The sequence below is a fragment of the Macaca thibetana genome, chromosome 11 (assembly GCF_024542745.1).
Source record: "Macaca thibetana thibetana isolate TM-01 chromosome 11, ASM2454274v1, whole genome shotgun sequence".
Taxonomy (NCBI): domain Eukaryota; kingdom Metazoa; phylum Chordata; class Mammalia; order Primates; family Cercopithecidae; genus Macaca; species Macaca thibetana.
Genome location: NC_065588.1, coordinates 60,305,413 through 60,327,383, shown reverse-complemented (window position 1 = coordinate 60,327,383; position 21,971 = coordinate 60,305,413). Strand labels below are relative to the sequence as shown.

General features: G+C 42.2%; 2 protein-coding genes across 3 annotated transcripts in view; one reads left to right on the top strand and one right to left on the bottom strand.

The window, feature by feature from the left end:
* The window catches only part of PPM1H (protein phosphatase, Mg2+/Mn2+ dependent 1H), a 1,465,797-nt gene that overhangs the window by 179,068 nt on the left and 1,264,758 nt on the right, over nt 1-21,971 (top strand). The window lies entirely within an intron of this gene.
* Nucleotides 1-21,971, bottom strand: part of SRGAP1 (SLIT-ROBO Rho GTPase activating protein 1) — a 306,109-nt gene that overhangs the window by 8,855 nt on the left and 275,283 nt on the right. For both annotated transcript variants that reach the window (XM_050748400.1, XM_050748401.1), the window contains exons 18-21: nt 19,754-19,833; nt 9,497-9,677; nt 7,935-8,069; nt 7,458-7,797 (exon numbers count right to left, since the gene is read on the bottom strand). In XM_050748400.1, the coding sequence (XP_050604357.1) occupies nt 7,458-7,797; nt 7,935-8,069; nt 9,497-9,677; nt 19,754-19,833 (736 nt within the window). The remainder of the gene's footprint in view (nt 1-7,457; nt 7,798-7,934; nt 8,070-9,496; nt 9,678-19,753; nt 19,834-21,971) is intronic.

The following is a 21,971-nucleotide window of genomic DNA, read 5'->3' as shown; positions in this document are numbered from 1 at the left end:
TCTAATAGGATGAAGAACACTGATAGTCCTTGGTGTGAATTGTTTAGAGAGTTATGCAAAATACATGCATTTGACACTCCTGATTCATCGCTCATAAGAGGCAAGGAGTTTAGTAACTCCATACGTAATACATTTGTATGGAGTATAGTGTAGAGAACCAAGGAACATAAAGAAGCTCGTTGGTTGTTCCTAAGTTCAGTGGACAAAGTAATGAAAAACAATGATGAACTCAAGGATTCTATCTCCTGGCTTCAGAAGCAGATACTGAGCCTCAAATCTGCTAAGACTGCCCTGAGTGAGAATCTTACCTCCTGCAGAGAAAGAGCTGAAATTGTGGAAAACCAGACACAAGCTCTTATCATTAGAGTGGCTGACCTGCAATGAAAGGTGCATGCACAGCCTTGCTAGGTGTCTACTGTTAAAGCGAGGGCATTGATTGGAAAAGAGTGGGACCCTATAACTTGGAATGGGGATGTGTGGGAGGACCCTGATGAAGCTGGGGACACGGAGCTTGTAAACTCTGATGAACCTTTTTTGCCAGAAGAAACGGCTTCCCTATCCCCAGTAGTGGCAACATCCCCTTCCCAACCCATGCTACCATCAGCCTTTCCACCTTTGTCTGAGGAGATAAACCCTGCGCTGCCTGAGGCAATGGTGATGGTCTCCCGTGAGGCAGTTGCCAGGCAAGATAATGTTGACTCTCCTCAGGAACCATCCCCAACACCTGTTTGCTTCTAGACCTATAACTAGACTAATGTCCTGGTGGGCCCTTGGAGGTGAGGTTGAGAGTGTGACCCACGAAGAGGTGCACTACGCTAGAAAAGAACTCCTTGAATTTTCTAATTTATATAAATAGGAATCTGGAGAACAGGCATGGGAATGGATATTAAGGGTGTGGGATAATGGTAGATGGAACATAGAGTCAGATCAGGCTGAATTTATTGATTTGGGCCCACTAAGTAGGAGCTCTGCATTTAATGTTGCAGCTCAGGGAGTTAAAAAAGGTTCTAATAGTTTATTTGCTTGGTTAACTGAAATGTGGATTGAAAGATGGCCCACTGTGAGTGAGCTGGAAATGCCTGATCTCCCTTGGTTAATATAGAGGAAGGGATCCAAGGGCTTAGGGAGATTGGGATGGTGGAGTGGATTAGTCACTTTAGACCTACTCATCCCAGCTGGGAGAGCCCTTGACCAATGCCTTGCAAAACAGATTTGTGAGGGCAGCACTTGCATTTTTTTTTGAGACGGAGTCTGGCTCTTTCGCCCAGGCTGGAGTGCAGTGGCACGATCTCGGCTCACTGCAAGCTCTGCCTCCTGGGTTCACGCCATTCTCCTGCCTCAGTCTCCCGAGTAGCTGGGATTACAGGCACCCACCACCATGCCTGGCTAATTTTTTATATTTTTAGTAGAGATGGGGTTTCACCATGTTAGCCAGGATGATCTCGATCTCCTGACCTTGTGATCCACCTGCCTCGGCCTCCCAAAGTGCTGGGATTACAGGCATGAGCCACCGTGCCTGGCCAGCACTTGCATCTTTGAAGAGCCCTGTAATTGCTGTTCTCTGTATGTCAGATCTAACGGTGGGAACTGCAGTCACTCAACTACAAAATTTAAATACAATGGACATAATAGGATCCTGAGGTGGCAGAAGCCAAGTGGTGACACTCAACTGTCAAAGACAAAGTGGGCGTAGCTACTGTAATGGACAGCAGAGGCAAAGCGGCAAGCAGAATAGTCTGACTCATGCAGAGCTCTGGCATTGGCTAATTAATCATGGTGTTCCTAGAAGTGAAATTGATAGGAAGCCTACTGCATTCCTACTTAATTTATACAAGCAGAAAACTTCTAGGTCAGATGGACAAAAGACTAATTTGAATTATAAAAACAGAGAATCACGGCCCCTCAATCAATTTCCAGACTTGACCCAGTTTACAGACCCAGAACCTCTTGAATGAAGGGGAGGCCGAGTCCCCTTGAGGAAGGACCCCGCTATATTACTGACAATTTATGCAGTGAATCTTTATCCCATACTTCCCCAAGGCAACTTCCAGCCTTTTACCAGGGTAACTGTGTAGTGGGGAAAGGGAAATGATCAGACATTTTGGGAACTAATGGACACTGGCTCTGAGCTGACATTGATTCCGGGGGACCAAAAACATCATTGTGGTGCTCCAGTTAAAGTAGTGGCTTGTGGAGGTCAGGTAATTAATGGAGTTTTAGCTCAGGTCTGACTTACAGTGAGTCTAGTGGGTCCCCAGACTTCTCCTGTGGTCATTTCCCCAGTGCCAGAATGCATAATTGGCATAGACATACTTAGCAGCTGGCAGAACCCCCACATTGGCTCCTGGACTGGTAGGGTGGGGGCTACTATGTGGGAAAGGCCAAATGGAAGCCATTAGAGCAGCCTTTACCTACAAAAATAGTAAATTAAAAACAATATTGCATCCCTGGAGGGATCATGGAGATTAGTGCCACCATCAAGGACTTGAAAGATGCAGGGGTGGTGATTCCCACCACATCCTCGTTCAACTCTCCCATTTGGCCTGTGCAGAAGACAGATGGATCTTGGAGAATGACAGTGGATTACTGTAAGCTTAACCAAGTGGTGACTCCAAGTGCAGCTGCTAAACCAGATGTAGTTTCATTGCTTGAGCAAATAAACACATCTCCTGGTACCTGGTATGGTGCCACTGACTCGGAAAATGCCTTTTTCTCCATTCTTGTCCATAAGGCCCACCAGAAGCAACTTGCCTTCAGCTGGCAAGGCCAGCAATATACCTTTACTGTCCTACCTCAGGGGCATATCAACTCTCTGGCTTTGTGTCATAATCTTACTTGGAGAGACCTTGATTGCTTTTTGCTTCTGCAAGATATCACGCTGGTCCATTACATTGAAGACATTATGCTGACTGGATCCAGTGAGCAAGAAGTAGCAAACACATTGGACTTATTGGTGAGACATCTGTGTGCTAGAGGATGGGTAAAAAATCCGACTAAAATTCAGGGACCTTCTACCTCAGTAAAATTTCTAGGGGTCCAGTGGTGTGGGGCCTATCAAGATATTCCTTCTAAGGTGAAGGATAAGTTGCTGCGTTTGGCCCCTCCTGCAACCAAGAAAGAGGCACAACGCCTAGTGGGCCCATTTGGATTTTGGAGGCAACACGCTCCTCTTTTAGGTGTGTTACTCTGGCCCATTTATTGAGTCTCTGACCCATTTATTGAGTCACTCAAAAGGCTGCCAGTTTTGAGTAGGATCCAGAACAGGAGAAGGCTCTGCAACAGGTCCAGGCTACTGTGCAAGCTGCTCTGTCACTTGGGCCATAGGACCCAGCAGATCCAATGGTACTTGAGGTGTCAGTGGCAGATAGGGATGCTGTTTAGAGCCTCTGGCAGACTCCCATAGGTGAATCACAGCAGAGGCCTCTAGGATTTTGGAGCAATGCCCTGCCTTCTTCTGCAGAGAATTACTCTCCTTTTCTTTATGAGATGGAGTCTCTCTCTGCCACCCAGGCTGGAGTACAGTGGCGTGATCTCAGCTCACTGCAACCTCCACCTCCCTTGTTCAAGTGATTCTTCTGCCTCAACCTCCCGAGTAGCTGGGACTATAGATGCATGCCACCACACATGGCTAATTTTTGCATTTTTAGTAGAGATGGGGTTTCACCATATTGGTCAGGTTGGTCTTGAACTCCTGACCTCATGATCCACCTGCCTTGGCTTCCCAAAGTGCAGGGATTACAGGCATGAATCACCGCGCCTGGCCAACTATTCTCCTTTTGAGAGACAGCTCTTGGCCTGTTACTGGGCTTTGGTGAAAACTGAACATTTGACTATGGGTCAAGTCACCATGCAACCTGAACTGCCTATCATGAACTGGGTGCTTTCTGACACATCGAGCCATAAAGCGGGTCGTACACAGCAGCATTCCATCATCAAATGGAAGTGGTATATATGTGATTGGGCTCAAGCAGCTCCTGAAGGCATAAGTTACATGAGGAAGTGGCTCAAATGCCCAGGGTCTCTACTCTTTCGCACAGCCTGTACTGATGGCCTCAGGGGGAGTTCCCTCTGATCAGCTGAGAGAGGAAGAGAAGACTAGGGCCTGGTTCACAGATGATTCTGCATGATATGCAGGCACCACCTGAAGGTGGACAGCTGCAGCACTACAGCCCCTTTCCAGGACATCCCTGAAGGACAGTGGTGAAGGGAATCTTTCCCAGTGGGCAGAATTTCGAGCAGTGCACCTGGCTGTGCACTCTGCACGGAAAGAGGAATGGCCAGATGTGTGACTATATGCTGATTCATGGACTGTAGCCAATGGTTTGGTTGGACGGTCAGGGACTTAGAAGAAGTATGGTTGGAAAACTGGTGACGAGGAAATTTGTGGAAGAGGTATGTGGATGGACCTCTCTGAGTGGTCAAAAACTATGAAGATATTTGTATCCCATGTGAGTGGTCACCAATGGGTGACCTCAGCAGAGGAGGATTTTGATAATCAAGAGGACAGGATGACCCATTCTATCGACACCACTCAGCCTCTTTCCCCAGCCACCCCGTCATCACTCAATGGGCCCATGAACAAAGTGGCCATAGTGCAGGGATGGAGGTTACGCATGGACTCAGCAACATGGACTTCCACTCACCAAGGCTGACCTGGCTATGGCCACTGCTTAGTGCCCAATTTGCCAGCAGCAGAAGCCAACACAGCCCTCGATATGGCACCATTCCTCAGCGTGATCAACTAGCTACCTGGTGGCAGGTTGATTATACTGGCCTCTTCCATCATGAAAAAGGTTTGTCCTCACTAGAAGAGAAAGTTACTCCGGATATGGGTTTGTCTATCCTGCATGCAATGCTTCTGCCAAGACTACCATCTGTGGACTCACGGAATGCCTTACCCACTGTTATGGTATTCCACACAGCATTGCCTCTGACCACGGCACTTATTTTACGGCTAAAGAAGAGTGGCAGTGGGCTCATGCTTATGGAATTCACGGGTCTTACCATGTTCCCTATCATCCTGAAGCAGCTGGATTGATAGAATGGTGGAAAGGCCTTTTGAAGTCACAATTACAAAGCCAACGAGGTGACTATACTTTGCAGCGCTGGGGCAAAGCTCCCCAGAAGGCTGTGTATGCTCTGAATCAGTGTCCAATATATGGTGCTGTTTCTTCCATAGCCAGGATTCACGGGTACAGGAATCAAGGGGTGGAAGTGGAAGTGGCACCATGCATCATCACCTCTAGTGACCCAGTAGCAACATTTTTACTTCCTATTCCCACGACATTATGTTCTGCTGGCTTAGAGGTCTTAGTTCTATAGGGAGGAAAGTGCCACCAGGAGACACAGCGACGATCCCATTAAGTTAAGTTTGCCACCTGGACACTTTGGGCTCCTCCTACCTTTAAGGCAACAGACTAAGAAAGGAGTTACAGTGTTGGCTTGGGTGACTGACTTGGACTATCAAGATGAAATCAGTCTACTACTCCACAATGGAGGTAAAAAAGAGTGTGCATGGAATACAGGAGCTCCATTAGGGCGTCTCTTAGTAGTACCATGCTCTGTGATTAAGGTCAACGGGAAACTACAACAGCCCAATCCAGGCAGGACTACAAATGGTCCAGACCCTTCAGGAATGAAGGTTTGGGTCACTCCGCCAGGAGAACAACAACAACAACAACAAAAACACGACCTGCCTGGGTGCTTGCTGAAGGCAAAGGGAATACAGAATGGGTAGTAGAAGGTAGTCATCAATACCAGCTATGACCACGTGGAAACAGGGACTGTAATTGTCATGTGTATTTCCTCCTTCTTTCGTTAAAAACATGTTTGTGCATGTATACACTTGTACTAGGAAAATATCTTCATTTTATTTCCTTTTTCCTTTAGCATGTGACATAAGATTATATTGACTTCCTATCAGCATTTAAGTATTGTTAACTTTATGTAATAGCATTTGGGCTGGGGATTGGTGCATTTGCGGTTATAGGAAAGGACAAGTGTATTATGTTAGGCGTAATTATGAACTTATTATTGTTTTTATTTGAAGATTATATATGATCTCAGGAGATGTTTATGGGTTCAAGTTGACAAGGGGTAGACTTGGGATGGTTAATATTAAGTGTCAACTTGATTGGATTGAAGGATGCAAAGTGTTACTCCTGGTGTGTCTGTGAGGGTGTTGCCAGAGGAAATTAACATTTGAGTCAGTGTGCTGGGAAAGGCAGATCCACCCTTAATCTGGATGGGCACCATCTAATCAGCTGCCAGTGAATATAAAGCAGGCAGAAAAACATGAAAAGGTTAGACTGGCCTAGCCTCCCAGCCTACATCTTCCTCCCATGCAGGATGCTTCCTGCCTCGAACGTCGGACTCCACGTTCTTCAGTTTTGGAACTTGGACTGGCTCTTCTTGCTCCTCAGCCTGCAGACGGTCTATTGTGGGACTCTGTGATCGTGTGAGTTAATACTTAATAAACTTCCCTTTATATGTATATATATTCCATTAGTTCTGTCCCTCTAGAGAACCCTGATGAATACATCTAGCCAATTGAAAAAAGATTTTTTTGTAGACATGGGGTTGTGCTATATTGACCAGGCCTGTCTCAAACTCCTGACCTCAAGCAATCTTCGTGCCTCAGCCTCCTAAAGTGTTGGGATTACAGGTGTAAGCCACCCACCAGGCCTACAAACATATTTTCTCGTGGCCTATGCTGTGAAAAGAGCCAGAACCAGAGGGCAAAATGGTAGAATGATGGGCAAATTCATTAGTATTGTTTCCCTTTTACTTGGTCAATTTTAATCATTAGAAGAAAACTACAGAACCCTTCTCTGCAGTCACTGTTGGGAAGCAAAGACCTGGATGTGGTCAGGAGGTACATAAGATCCAGACTTGTTCTTCAAATGTCTATCTATTATTGATCACATTATTTATTAGGGCTCATCTTTTGTAAGTTGAAAGTGCCATCTTTATCATATACAGTAGGAGTTTGTACTATCTGTGGCTTCGGGCATCCACTGCGGGTCTTGAAACATGCCCTGCAGATAAGGAGGGACTACTGTTTTAAGATTTTTCTGTTTCTGGGCTCTCCATTCTGTTTTATCCATCTGTCTGTTTTACTAGCTTTAGAATGCATTTAGGATCTGGGAGGGCCACTGCTTCCCCATTCTTCTTTTTCAAAGTTTTTCTGGCTATTCACAATGATAGGTTTGAATGTCCTGGGTCTTACGTTTCTGTCATGTTTCTGTTTAAATCACTGTGAACCTTTGGGCCCTTCCAGTAACAAATTGTTCAAAAAAGACTCACAGTCAGGGCCTAAGTTAAAGAATGAGCTGGTTTTGTTTCTGTTTTCTTTAGTTGATTCTATACAGAAATATAGCCACATAAAGTAAATCCTTCACACCTCCTACATCACACTTAAGTATTTAAAATGCAATATGTAATTAAAAACATTGTACCTGAGCAATTGTCTCTGGGTCCAGTGGCTTGTGGTCATTGAAGCCTGTGTATTGCCCTGATGACGTGGACCTTCTAATGGGAGGGCTGTCAATCTTCTTGAGGGAGTCGTGCCGGCTGATGTTGGTCAGGCTGCCATGGCCAGGCCTGCGCCTCCGCTCAGGACTGTCATTGTTGAGGCCACGGTTCTGCAGCAGGCCCCGGGGGTGACTGGCGAGGCTGGGGGACCCCAGGTCAACTGAGGAGTTGGAAAGGGCATGTGGAGGGTGGAGCGGGCAATGGCCATCACTGGTCCTGCCAGGACGCCTTACTGGAGGGGGTGGCTCTCCTCTTTTTCTTTGCCTAGACATTCACAGAAACAGGGAGAAAACAGAAGAGCTTATCACACTGGGCAGTACTGCAAGGCTGAGGGTGCAGTGGCTCCTTATGGCCCCGGGAGGAGTGGAGGCTTAGGGGCCTGATTCCCAGGCTCTACCTACCTGGCTAAATAGCCGTCAGGATGACGGTCTGTCGGAGAGTTCATGTCCTTGGATGAGGACTTGTCTTCTGTGACTGGCCCACTGCTGGCCTCACTGTCGGCTTTTTGGCTCAGAGTGTCTGAAAACGTATCATCCCTGAAACAGTGAGATGAGTGGAGACAAAATTTACTAGATTTACAAATTTTACAAAATTTGCTAGATGAGTGGAGACAAAAATTTACGTGATAGCATTTATGGATGAAACAGCATTATGTATGAAAGCCCTTCTTTTATTAAAATGACTTTTTTCATTATGAAAGCAGTATAATTTCATTACAGGTAAAACAGCAATTTCAGTTATACAAAAAAGAGTGAAATAATCACCCATAATATAACATCCAGAGACAACTACTGTGAGAATTTTAAGAAATATCCTCCTCCATCTTCTATTCTACGCCTGGGATACATATCTGTGAGTGTGCACATACATATGTATGGCATTTATACTACAGTCACGTGTTGCTTAACAGCGAGGATACATTCTGAGAAATGTGTTGTCAAGCAGTCTCATCATTGTGGGAACATCACAGAGTGCACTTACACAAACCTAGATGGTACAGCCTATTGCACACCTAGGCTATATGGTGGAGCCTACTGCTCCTAGGCTACAAACCTGCACAGCATGTTACTGTACTGAATGCTACAGGCAGTTATAACACAATGGTATAACCAAGTACTTGTGTATCTAAACATATCTAAACATAGAAAAGGTACAGTAAAAATAGGATATTAAATCCTATGGGACCACTGTCATATATGTGGTCCACTGATGCTCAAAATGTCATTGTGTGGTACATGACTGTACAGATATTTATGCAAATTTATTTTATATATGAATATATTTATATGTAGATATTTCAGATATGTATGACTATGTGTCTGTATACACACGCATTTCTTGGCTTCTGAGATACACATTTTAACATTTCTGAAATCAGGCTGAATCATTCAGTCACTGTATACCTTTTGTGTCCTATATTTGTTTTTTCCATAAAAAGCTACTTTTGGACTACATATTATTTTGCAACCCGTTTCTTTCACTTAATATGTTATGACTATCTTCCCATGTCTTTAAATACTTTTGAAATTAGAGCTTTCTCCTCAGCAAAAAGCAAAACAAAACAAAAAACGGCATAGCAATGATTCCCTCTGACTTTAGGTCAGTGTCCTTCCTCTGGGGAATCTGGAATTGAAACGGTCAACAGACATCAAGAGAAGAGCACTGCTGTTTTTGGAATTACCAATGTCACTTCAGCTCTTAATGCCATTCTCTGCATAGGTTATTTTTCTAAGAATCTGAAAGCTTCAGAAGATGTCTCCCCCGAGCTGTTGCTCCAAACCTCCTGGGCCCTGACTTACTGTTAGCAAAGAGCCACTGGCAAGGTGAGGAACTGTGCCTAGCTCTGAAGTTTTATCTCTGTAATCCCTTCTGCTCCTTTCTCACAAGACCAAGGTCAGTTGAAGAACAATGGCTGGAGTCCTCTATTGGGAGCACTCAGGCAATCCAAGTTGAGACTACTCACATATCCTGCACCACTATATACTGGTGAGGCACCAGCCCGTCAATCCCGTTGTGCCTGCCTTCCCACCAGTCCTCAGATGCGCGGTGATACAGCAGCAGGGAGGCACCCTTCTTGAAGGATAGTTCTCTGGCGGACCGCCCAACATAGTCAAACTTGGCTATTGCTTCTATTGGCTCACATTCTACAACGAACACACCAGAAAACAGTGAGAAACAGGGTTGTTAGGAAGGCATGGTATCCTATCTGTGGGGGCTACATGAGGCTTGAAAATAATCAAGACCATTTTAATATCTAGACTGAACAGAGTCATCAACACATCATCAAGGCAGGAGAAAATAGAGGCTGTTTAAAAAGATGCAGAAAAACATTATCTTGCTGTCATCGGTTTTTCAGGCAAAGAAAAACTGAACATTGGATCTTCATTTCCACAGCTCTTACCAGAGATATAATGACAGTCAAATAAAAAATACTTTAAACTTTGCAATAAGATATATAAAATCTCTCCTTGAGTTGTAATATCCTCCACAATTGCTTCAATATGATTTTGACACTGATGGATGACACTGATGGAATTTCCTTGTAACATGTTAATACCGTTTATAACATGGAAAAAAAATCGCCATCTCAGAACATTAGGAAGTTTATGTTTTACCAGCTTATTTAAGAAAAAAAAATCAAGTAAAATCACAATAAATAGCATGTGAATACATTCCATTTCCCCATGTGTTCTCTGGCACTATCAGATCTTCATACTAACACTGACGGTAATCCCAATTTTTTTTTTTCTCTAGTATCAGTAACAAATTTTGGATCTTAACCATGAAACAAATATACCTTAAACTGCCCTCTATCCAAATGAAAAAAAAAGATTCAAAATTTTTATTTTTCTTGAGATCAAAAGGTATTCAAGGGAATGATGGTGAGTGAAAAAAGCCAATCTCAAAAGATTGCATACCATACAATTCCATTTATACAGCATTCTTCAAATGACGTAATTATAGAGACAGAGAATATATTAGTGGTTGCCAGAGGTTGGGGATGGGAAGGCGATGGAGGGAAGTGGCTGTGGCTATAAAGGGTAGCACGAGGGTTCCTTGTAATGGAGCCGTTTGTTATCGTGACTATCGGTTGTGGTCACACAAAGCTATACATGTGATAAAACTGTACAGATTTAAGTAAACACACACACAAAGGAGTGCATGTAAAACTGGTGAAGCATTTATATAGTGAATGGTTTGTATCATTGTCAATTTCCTGCTTGTGAAATGACATTACAGTTTTGTAAGATATCACCATTGACAGAACCTGGCAGAAGGTATACGAGATCTCTCTGTATTGTTTTTTTTTTACAACAGCTTGTGACTCTACAATGATTTCAAAATAATAAGTTAGAAAAAAAAAGATATCAACTGCTAGGCTTAGAATTAGAATTCAGCTCTGATCTAATTCTGACCACAAATATTGAAGGCAAACAGGAGGACAAACTCAGTAACCAAAGAGGTGTTTCTTTGTGATTTATCTTAGCAAGAAGCTCCTCAATTCGAGGGCTTATGATCCCTGTCTTTTGCTCCCGTCTCCCACAAATACCTCATCCTTAGCCCTGTAATCAACAAAGGTGAGTAAACTTCTCTTCAATAATAAACAGGACAAAAAGGGGCCAAGGCAAGGGTCATATGCTTATAGGAATATGCCTATGCAATGAACAATACATCATTTGCTAAAAACTGGGCATGTTTTCATTTCCAAATACTCTAGAATATGTGTACACAGAAGACATTAAAACCTGCCTATCTCAAAAATTCCCCAGGAAGTTGTCTTCTATTTCCCTTTGGTAGCAAACCTTCCCATTTAAGAGTTTATTCTTCCAAAAGTTTACTGCAATAGCTGTTGTACTTGTAATCATTGCATAAGAAATTCTTGGACAGACAGCTGAGCTTCTTTCTCAGTTGATAAATTCAAAATTCTCTGGGACATAGAAGGCAAAAGCATTAAAAACCAACAATATTGAAAAGCTTAGGCTTCACCTTATTATATAAAGGCCCTCGCCAAATTTCAGCGAAACATTTTAAATAAAGATAAAAATGCCCCTTCTTTTTGCTTTGGATTATTTTTTTTTTCTTTTAAATAGTGACAGGGTCTTGCTACATTGCCAAGGCTGATCTCAAACTCCTGGGCAACATAGCAATCTTCCAGTCATGGCCTCCCGAAGTGCTGGGATTATAGGTGCCTGGCCTCTAGTGGATAATGTTTGAGGTGAATAATATTTTGTATTGCAGAACCATAACACTGTAATCTGCACAGCAGACTTCCCAACAAAGTAGCTGCAAGGATAATGTTTAAAACAACAGTTTATATCTTTTAGTGGCTGGGCGCCATGGCTCTTGCCCGTAATCCCAGCACTTTGGGAGGCCGAGGCAGGAGGATCACTGGGTTGCCCAGGAGTTCGAGACCAGTCTGGGCAACAGAGTGAGACCTCATTTCTATAAAAATAAATAAATAAATAAATAAATCCTTTAGCAATTGAATAAAACTTTTAGATTGTATGTTAACACTCTGGTATTCCCCCAAATTATATTTTACTAAAACAATATAAATAGCAGCTTTATTAAACATCTACGTGTCTGCTTCATAGAGGAGGGACTATAATTTTACATTTAAAGGGAATGATCTCATTATAGTTCAAAACTTGAAGAATAAATCCTGGTTGACTTGAGATGACAGATACCCAAATATGTACCCCAGTTATTCCTATGAAAAAGAAAGAAACATCCCATGGAAGAATGAAGACATGCTAGTTTTTGGTTTTTTTGAGACAGGGTCTCACTTTGTCACCCATGCCGGATATAGCAGCACACTCATTGCTCACTGTAACCCCAAGCTCCTGGGCTCAAGCGATCCTCCCACCCTAACTTCCTAAGTAGCTAGGACTACAGACGTGGCATGCTAATTTATTTACAAGAACTTCAGGACATGTAATTTGCAAATTCCTGTGTGAACACACCCACATATTTATATTTGGCTTTACTTAAAAAAATTAAAAGATACCAGCACATGATACAGTATACAGTCTACATATACTTATGTCACAGAGAAATAAAGACAGAACCATTAATGTTTTTTAATGACATTCAATCACACACTGTCAATGCTGGCCATTCAACATAGTTAAGACTATTCAACAGATATATACAAATTTTATTATAATTTCACAATCACGACCTCTTCATCTCCTCTTACTATTTTTATTTTATTTTATTTTATTTTATTTTATTTTATTTTAAGACAGAGTCTTGCTCTGTCGCCAGGCTGGAGTGCAGTGGTGTGATCTTGGCTCACCGTGACCTCAACCTCCCGGGTTCAAGCGATTCTCCTGCCTCAGCCTCCCAAGTAGCTGGGACTGCAGGCACGTGCTACCATGCCCTGATAATTTTTGTATTTTTAGTGGAGATGGTGTTTCACCAAGTTGGCCAGGATGGTCTTGATCTCTTGACTTAGTGATCCATCAGCTTCGGCCTCCCAAAGTGCTGGGATTACAGGCGTGAGTCACCACGCCATTTTTTTGAAACAAGCATTAGGATTATCAGACTCTGCTTATTTATTCAAATGTGGTCAGGTTATAGCAGGATGACCAGATAAATCAGCAGAACATTTTATTGGCAATCCTAGTACATCAACTAGTAATTCTCAGCAATTTCATTATTTTTACTCTTTCTACTCCCGTGAGAGCCATTTCACAGTCAAGTGTCAATCAATAAGCTATTTACACACATCTTAGTCTGGTCATTGCAGAGCAAATCAATCTCAGGGCACGGTACACTATGCCTCTTTCATAGAGAGTGCCTTGCAGTACTTCAAGGTCCTGCAGAGACTTCATAGAATGCTGCTACTGCTGCTATCAATAACAATAATAGTGAGAGTGCAACATGATCACTTAGTTTGCCTGCATGGGTAATATAATTTTGTGCAAAACGGAACACAATTCAGCACAGTTGATTCCCTGACTGCCCGGTGCTGTCAATCTTATATTTCCATTTCTTGTAATGTTATATAAAATGTGATCACACTTTCTCTTTGGGACCTTGCTGTTGCTGACATTTTTCCTGCTAGATCTGTTACCCACTGTCCTTGTGGTTTTGTTCTGTGACAGCCTGTCTTTCAGAAACAAAAGCTACTCTCTCTAGTGATCCATGACAGAGAAAAAAATACAATATCTCAGCAATCAAAGGATAACTGATAGTCTTATTAATTTAGTTACAGGACTTTGAAGGTTGGCTGCGGGTGAGAGTATCTGTCCTTTGTAAGCAATGTTTTTCTTTCCAGAAAAATCAGGTGAACATGGCCAAAATGTTATCTAAACACAGAGCACTCAGTAAAGCTCTCTTATAGCCAAGCGGTAAAAGGCAGATGGCATGATGGTGAGATTCATGTTTGGGAAGAGAGACGGCTGGCTTTGTCCTGGCTTTTCTGGCCTCTGGGGAAAGCACGGAAACACCTAAGAGAAGGCAGCAGTGAAACAGAAATAAACCATGCAGAGAAACAAAGAAACCCAAAAGAAAGGATGGTGGCAGAAGTAGGACTCGGAGACTTTCAAAAGCAACATCACAGGCTGGGCAAGGTGGCTCACGCCTGTAATCCCAGCATTTTGGGAGGCTGAGGCAGGAGGACTGCTTGAGGCCAGGAGTTTGAAACTACCCTGGGCAACACAGGAAGGCCCTGTCTCTAAAGGAAAAGAAAAAAAAATAGAGCAACATCACAGAAATAGAAGCTCTCACTTTAAAGGATGTCTTGTAAATTAAGTTCAGAAAATGTCAACTGATTTTACTTTTAAAGACAGAAAGAAGGCGGGGCATGGGTGGCTCATGCCTCTAATCCCAGCACTTTGGATCCCAGGAGGATCATTTGAGCCCAGGAGTTTGAGAGCAGCCTGGGCACCATAGGGAAACCCTGTCTCTACAAAAAATACAAAATTAGCCAGGCATGGTGGTGCATGCCTATGGTCCCAGTTACTCAGGAGGCTGAGGTGGGAGGATCACTTGGCCCCAGGAGGTTGAGGCTGCAGTGAGCCAAGATTGTGCCACTTGATACACAATACACAAGATTGTGTACTCCAGCCTGGGCAACAGAGTGCAACCCTATCTCACAGAAAAAAAAAAAGACACAAAGAAACTTTCTCTTTTAGCAGATAGTGGACACTAGACAACTTAATTACCCTCCTGCTAGAATCAATGAAAAATGCTGGATTTAAAAGCAAACAACCAACGTTTGTAATTGCATTAGTAAGCTATCAAGACAGGAAAGAATACTAAAGACCAAAATGCAATGAAAGTGGGAACCCAGAGAGGTAAGCAGAACATTACAACATGAGTCAGATTTTGCCTTGAGGGCATTGTTCTAGCCTGGTCACCTTAAGCTTTTTAATTTTTTTTCATAGGAGATTAAGTCCACGGCTTGCTCAGTGTTAGGAATCTAAGCTCTTCCCCTCCTCCCCATCCTCAGAAAATTACACCCTCAGTTTCAGAATGAACTTCACTCTAGTGTTGTAGAACTTTCTACAACACTTCTAGTTCTAGAACATCTAGTTCTAGAAATCTTATCCCCTTGTGGCTTTCAATACCTCTCCATAGATAGTAACCATCTCCCCCACCCTCCACTCCCATTAAGGAAATACTCTCTCTTAAACCCTTGACACAAATCATCTGAGAATCCCATCCACATTCCAGTTCTCAGGTAGGTTTGCGGTTTAAATTTGCACTACTTGGGCAGTTTGAAAAACTTCAAGCCAAAAATTCAGTGTTGTCCCAGGCTGGTTGTAACCCAGGCAGAAGTATATGAAAACCCTCTCTGGAAGAATCTACCTTCCACTGAGCCTAAAGTTCCAAGAAATCTGTGCAAAATTTACAAACACGGTGGAAAATAAGACTCAATGAGTGAGAGCCAACAAAACAAATTTGGGAAGACATATGAAAATTATCAGACACATATTCTGATAGGAAGCGCTGATGAATAAACAGCAAGAGACTATAAAAAATGATCAAGCAGCAGATATAAAAGCACACCAAATACAACTTGTAGAAAGAAATAATATTTAAAGACTGGGCACAGTGGCTCACGCTTGTAATCCCAGCACTTTGGGAGGCTGAGGCAGGTGGATCACCTGAGGTCAGGTGTTTGAGACCAGCCTGGCCAACATGGTGAAACCCCGTCTCTTTTAAAATAGAAAAATTAGCTGGGCATGGTGGCACATGCCTGTAATCTCAGCTACTTGGGAGGCTGAGGCAGGAGAATCACTTGAACCTGGGAGGCGGAGTTTGCAGTGAGCGGAGATTGTGCCACTGCACTCCAGCCTAGGCAAGAAAAGCAAAACTCCGCCTCAGGAAAAAAAAAAAAAAAAAAAAAAAAGAATATTTAAAAAATAAAAATTCAATGGATATGCTTAAAGCAGATTAGTTACAGCTGAAGAGATTAAAAAAAAGAATTTGTGCATATAGCTAAAGAAGTACTAAGAGAAAATGGACAGCTTTAAATGTTTATATTCAAAAGTAAAAAGTGTTGAAAGTGAATGCTAAGCCTTAAACTTAAGTTAGAAAATGGAAAACATCTGTACAGAGAAAGAATAAAAAGTTTATTTGGGAGACATTAAATAACTGGAAATATGTTCCTGGACTGGAATACTGAATATTGTAAAGATATCAATTCTCTCCATATTAATATATGTAGAATTAATACAAAGGCAATCAAAACTCCAGTTGGGCTTTAGAGGGTTTGTTTATTTGTCTGAAGAACTTGAAAAACTGAGTCTAAAATTTAAGTGGAATTGCAAAGAGCCAAGAATTATTACAAAGCAGAGGTGTTGCTTTATGAACTATTAAGATTTATTAAAAGGTATCAAAATTAGGACAGTGATGTAGGGATAGACACACAGACCAGTAGAAAGGAATAGAGCCCAGGAGGAAATTCACACAAAGAAGACACTTTATTTATGACAAAGATGTAAAGCTGTGGAGAAAGGACAATTAATGCTGAGATAATTGCAACAATTATGTATCCATATAAAGAAAAAGGGAATGGATCCCTACCTCATCCCATGCCCCCAAATAAATTGCTGGTGGAATAAAGACGTACATGTGAAAGCAAAACCTTAAAGGATTTAAAAGAATATGGGGCCGGACGCAGTGGCTCATGCCTGTAATCCCATCACTTTTGGAGGCTTAGGTGCGTGGATCACTTGAGGTCAGGAGTTTGAGACCAGCCTGACCAACATGGTGAAATGCCGTCTCTACTAAAAATACAAAAATTAGCCATGCCTGTAGTCCCAGCTACTCGTGAGGCTGAGGCAGGAGAATCACTTGAACACAGGATGTGGAGGTTGCAGTGAGCTGAGATCATGCCACTGCACTCCAGCCTGGACGACAGACAGACTCCATCTCTAAATAAATAAATAAATTAAAAAGGCACCAAAGAAGACATATAAGCAGCCAACACATATATTTTAAAATGCTGAATATCACTAATCATCAGGAGAATGCAAATCAAAACCACGAATGAGGTTATCCCACCGTGTTAGGAAACAAATAAAACAAACGAAAGATGACAAGTGTTGGCTGGACACAATGGCTCATGCCTATAATCTCAGCACTTTGGGAGGCCAAGGCGGGTAAATGGCTTGAGCTCAGGAGTTCAAGACCAGCCTAGAGAACGTGGCAAAACCCCATCTCTACAAAAAATTAGCTGGGCGTGGTAGAATGTGCCTGTAGTCCCAGCCACTTGGGAGGCTGAGGTGGGAGGATCACTGGAGCTGGGAAGTCCAGGCTGTAGTGAGCCAAGATCATGCCACTGTACTCCAGCCTGGGTGACAGAGTGAGACCCTGTCTCAAAAACAAAAAACAAAAACAAAAAGAAAAGATAAGCATTGCCAAGGATGTGGAGAAATTGAAACCTTTGTACACTGCTGATGGGAATACAAAATGGCACGGTTGCTTTAGAAAACAGTACAGAGATTCCTCAGAAACTGAAAAATAGAACTACCATGTGACCCAACAATCCTACTTCCAGGTATTTATCCAAAAAAACTGAAATCAGGATCTTGAAGAGATATTAGCATCCTATGTTCATTTCAGCACTATTCACAATAGCCAAGAGGTAGAAATGGCCTAAATGTCCATGGGTAGATGAATGGAAAAAGAAAATATAGGTAAATACAATGGCATTCTATTCAGACTATAAAAAGAAGGATAATCCTGACATATGTGACAGCATGGATGAACCTGGAGGACATTTTGCTAAGTGAAATAAGCCAGACACAGAAAGACAAATACTAGGTAAGTTCACTTATATGAGGTATCTAAAAGAATCCAATTCATAGAATCAAAGGGTGGAATGGTAGTTGCCAGAGGCTGGGGGAAGGGGAAAATGGGAAGTTACTAATAAGTGGGAATAAAGTTTCAGTCAAGCAAGGTGAACAAGCTCTAGAGATCTGCCATATAACACTGTACCTATGGTCAACACTAAGGTACTGCACATTTAAGTGTTCTTACCAAAATAAAATAAGAGAATATGGGAGAATTATTTATTACCTCAAGACACAGAAGGATTTCTTAAAGGAAATGCAAAGTAAAATAACCATGAAGGAAAAGATTGATAAATTTAACTACTTTAAAATTAAGATCTTCTGTTTAGCAAACGACATAATAAGCATTTGAAAAGCAAAGCTACAGAGCAGCTGCAGGTATCTGCAAAGCATATACCCAATAAAGGACCTGATGTGGACCCACAAAGAACTCTCACATATCAAATAGAAAAACAACCAAATACAAAACCAAGCGAAACCATACAAAAAGAGCCCAGAAAACTCAATAGAAAAATGGGCAAAAGACTTGACAGGAATTTTACAAAAGATAAATAAACACATTATCAACCATGTCTTTTATCTTCTGACATCTGGGGCCTTGCTGACCTTGGAGGGACAGTCCCTCTAGGGTTAGTAAACAACTCACCCACAAGCCAACTTTTCAGACACCAACGTGCCCATTGGAGCCAACACCCCACCACCTTGATGATCAGGCTCTCCCACTCCAGGCCACTGCTGCTGTATTCTCAGCACCCCAGGGCCAGGTACCAGACAACCTGGGACATCCCCTAATGCCCCAGAGCCTGCTGAAATTATTCCAACTAGCCCACCCTAAAGCTGCTTACCCTGCCTCACCCATTCCTTCCTGTGGAAAGCACACCAAGGTCTTCACTCTCCCTCTGCCTCCTGGTGCTTCCCCCAGTAGCCTCCCATGGCACGGCATGTCCCCTTCTCTGGGAAACTGTAAGTAGCAACTGTCTTCATGAAAATGGTTTGACAGTATAGAGTAAAGCTGAAGACATGTTTACTCCTAGGCATACATTCTAGAGAAACTCCTGTACATTTTCGGTAGGAGACATGTTCAAAATGTTCCTAACAGTGCATAGTAGCACTGTTCTTAATAGCAACAAGTAGCAAATACCTCACATTTCCATCAAGAACGGAATAGATACATACAATGGAATATTATAGAGTGGGAAAATAAACAGTCAAACTAAAAGAAACTGCACAGATGAACATCAAGAACATAATACTGAGTAGAAAAATCTCATGAAAAATATATGCAGTATGATCCCACTTATAGAAGATTTAAGAAAATAGAAAAGGAAACAAGAAACTATTTAAAAACACAAACATGGTGGTTCTCCTGAGGGGGTAAGTAAAGCAGTCGGGTCAGGGAAGTGCAAAGGAAATAATATGTCTTTGTTCTTAAGGTTGGTGGTGGTTCCATTGGTTTTCACTGTAATGTTATTTTTTATACCTTACGCATATTTTATGAATTTTTTTTATCTATTAGTTTTTGTTTGTTTTTTTTGTTTGTTTTTGAAATGGGGTCTGTTCTGTTGTCCAGGCTGAAGGGCAGTGGTGCTATCCTAGTTCACTGTAGTCTAGAACTCCTGGGCTCATGCGATCCTCCCACCTCACCCTCCTGAGTAGCTAGGACTACAGGTGCACATCACCATGCCCGGCTAATTTTTTGTATTTTTTTTTTTTATAGAGATGGGATCTCACTATGTTGCACAGGCTGGTGTTGAACTCCTGGGCTCAAGTGATCCTCCAACCTTGGCTTCCCAAAGTGCTGGGATTATTGGTGGGAGCCACTGTGCTTTGCCTCTAAAATTTTAATAGAAACAATGTTTACAATAGGGATATAAAGACAGGTTTTATAATAGCATAAGGGCAGAGCATACCATCTTCACTTGTGTGGGGCTCTGTACCAGCATCTTGGTCCACTTCCTCCAATGTACCGTGCTCACTGTATGGGCTGTCGCTGTAGAATACAAATGGAAATTCATATGAAATTAAAATAGACAAAAATTTTTTGAGACAGGGTCTTGCACTGCTGCCTAGGCTGGAGTGCAGTGGTGTGATCTTGGCTCACTGAAACCTCTGCCTCCCAGGCTCAAGTGATCCTCCCACCTCAGCCTCCCAAGTAGCTGGGACAACAGGTGTGTGCCACCACACCTGGCTAATTTTTAAATATTTTGTAAAGATGAGGGTCTCATTATTTTGTCTGGACTGGTCTCGAACTCCTGGGCTTAAGCGATCCTCCTGCTTTGGTCTCCCAAAGAGCTAGGATTACAGGTGTGAGCCACCACGCCCAGCCTGAGATAATTTTTATAATGAGCAATTGCTACTGTAACAAAAACTGTAAGACTCTATAAGGGCAAAAAGAGTAACTGGATAGTCTGTCAACGGAATCCTGGTGCCTCCATTGATTATGCTGTCCTATGGGAATATATATTAGATACACACATTCACCTTTGACTAGGTTATTTTACAACTCTATAAAGACAGAAATTAACTTATAGAAAATGGATAGCATTATAAGTAATTCTTATCCACAGAAATACAAATTAGTTGAATTCTGGTAGAATATGATTATTGCCTTATGGATAGACCAGTTTTTACAAATTCATTTTGCTGTTCCTTTACTACATATAAATTGGTAGTTCTTTGATGTCTCCATTGAACTGGTTGTGGCATCTTTGCCATCTTTCTTGACACATGTCCATTGTATATCTGTATGAGAATCATGATTTTATCCTCTTTTAAAACTTATCCCTTAACACTGTCACCAGCAATCCTCAAATGCATGCTGATAAATGGAATACATGGGCCACAAATATAAACCTAATATTACTGTAAAAGCCCATTTACATTTCTGATGTTGGGGGACAAGTATAACTACTACACTGCTGCCTTCCTGTTTAAAATGAGCAGTACCCATAGAAAACACTATGTTTAAAAAGATGGACACTGTCAAGCATACGTTACTGGCTGCAACACTATCACAGGACTTTTACTCTGTTTGGAAAAAGTAGCAATCACAAAATGTCCTAGAATATAATACATCAAATAATATTGACCAGACATCTACAAACTTGCTCTTTTATAAAATGAACAAGACAGCAGAGCTTAATGACATAGCCCTAATATTTAAAAATGCTAACCAGGCCAGGCACAGTGGCTCATGCCTGTAATCCCAGCACTTCGGGAGGCCAAGGTGGGCAGATCACCTGAGGTCAGGAGTTCGAGACCAGCCTGGCCAACATGGTGAAACCCTGTCTCCACTAAAAATACAAAAATTAGCTGGGCATGGTGGTGGATGCCTGTAATCCCAGCTACTTGGGAGGTGAGGCAGGATAATCGCTTGAACCCGGGAGGCAGAGGTTGCAGTGAGTTGAGATTGCGCCACAGCGCTCTAGCCTGGTAGCAGAGTGAAACTTTGTCTCCAAAAAAAAAAAAATGCTAACCATACCTTTGGTACTGGCCTTAAAACAAATACAATGATGAAAATAAAATCATGTGTCTTAGCAGAGTTGAGTTGCATTCATTTACCTTCCCAGAGCCAAGCTCTGTCAGTATCTTGCCCATAGTAAGTACTCAAGTAAATACTTTGAATTGAACTTCATGTGTAAAGTTGGTGAATATGCTACAGAACAGGAATCTAGTATGTTTCGCTCTTAATTTAGAAAACAGTACTTCTGGAAATAGTCAACTCAGTTTTCTTAAGGCATATGACCATACTATGATTCAAGTAAAACAAAAAAAAAAGTACTTTCAGTTATTTAATTATCAGCTACTCATTCCATTTCTACTGAGTCTTTGGTAAGAAAATGGGAAAGAAAGTGTTGTGAGCAGGGTCCAGAAGGAGGGATTTAGACAAACCTATTTCCAGCCTCTCTTGAATCCCAGCTGCACAGGGCAGTTTCTGAGGTGGGCAGGGAGGCTGCTGAGTGAGGAGACTCACGTGTGCTCTGGAATCTCACACACCTAACCTTGATTTACTACTAATCATTGGAAGGCTCCTTGGCCTTTCTTAACTTACTTGGTAGAGTGGTTATGCTAAATAAAAGAGATCACATGCACTAAGCAGCTGAGATGTAATAGGGGCTCAAGAAATGG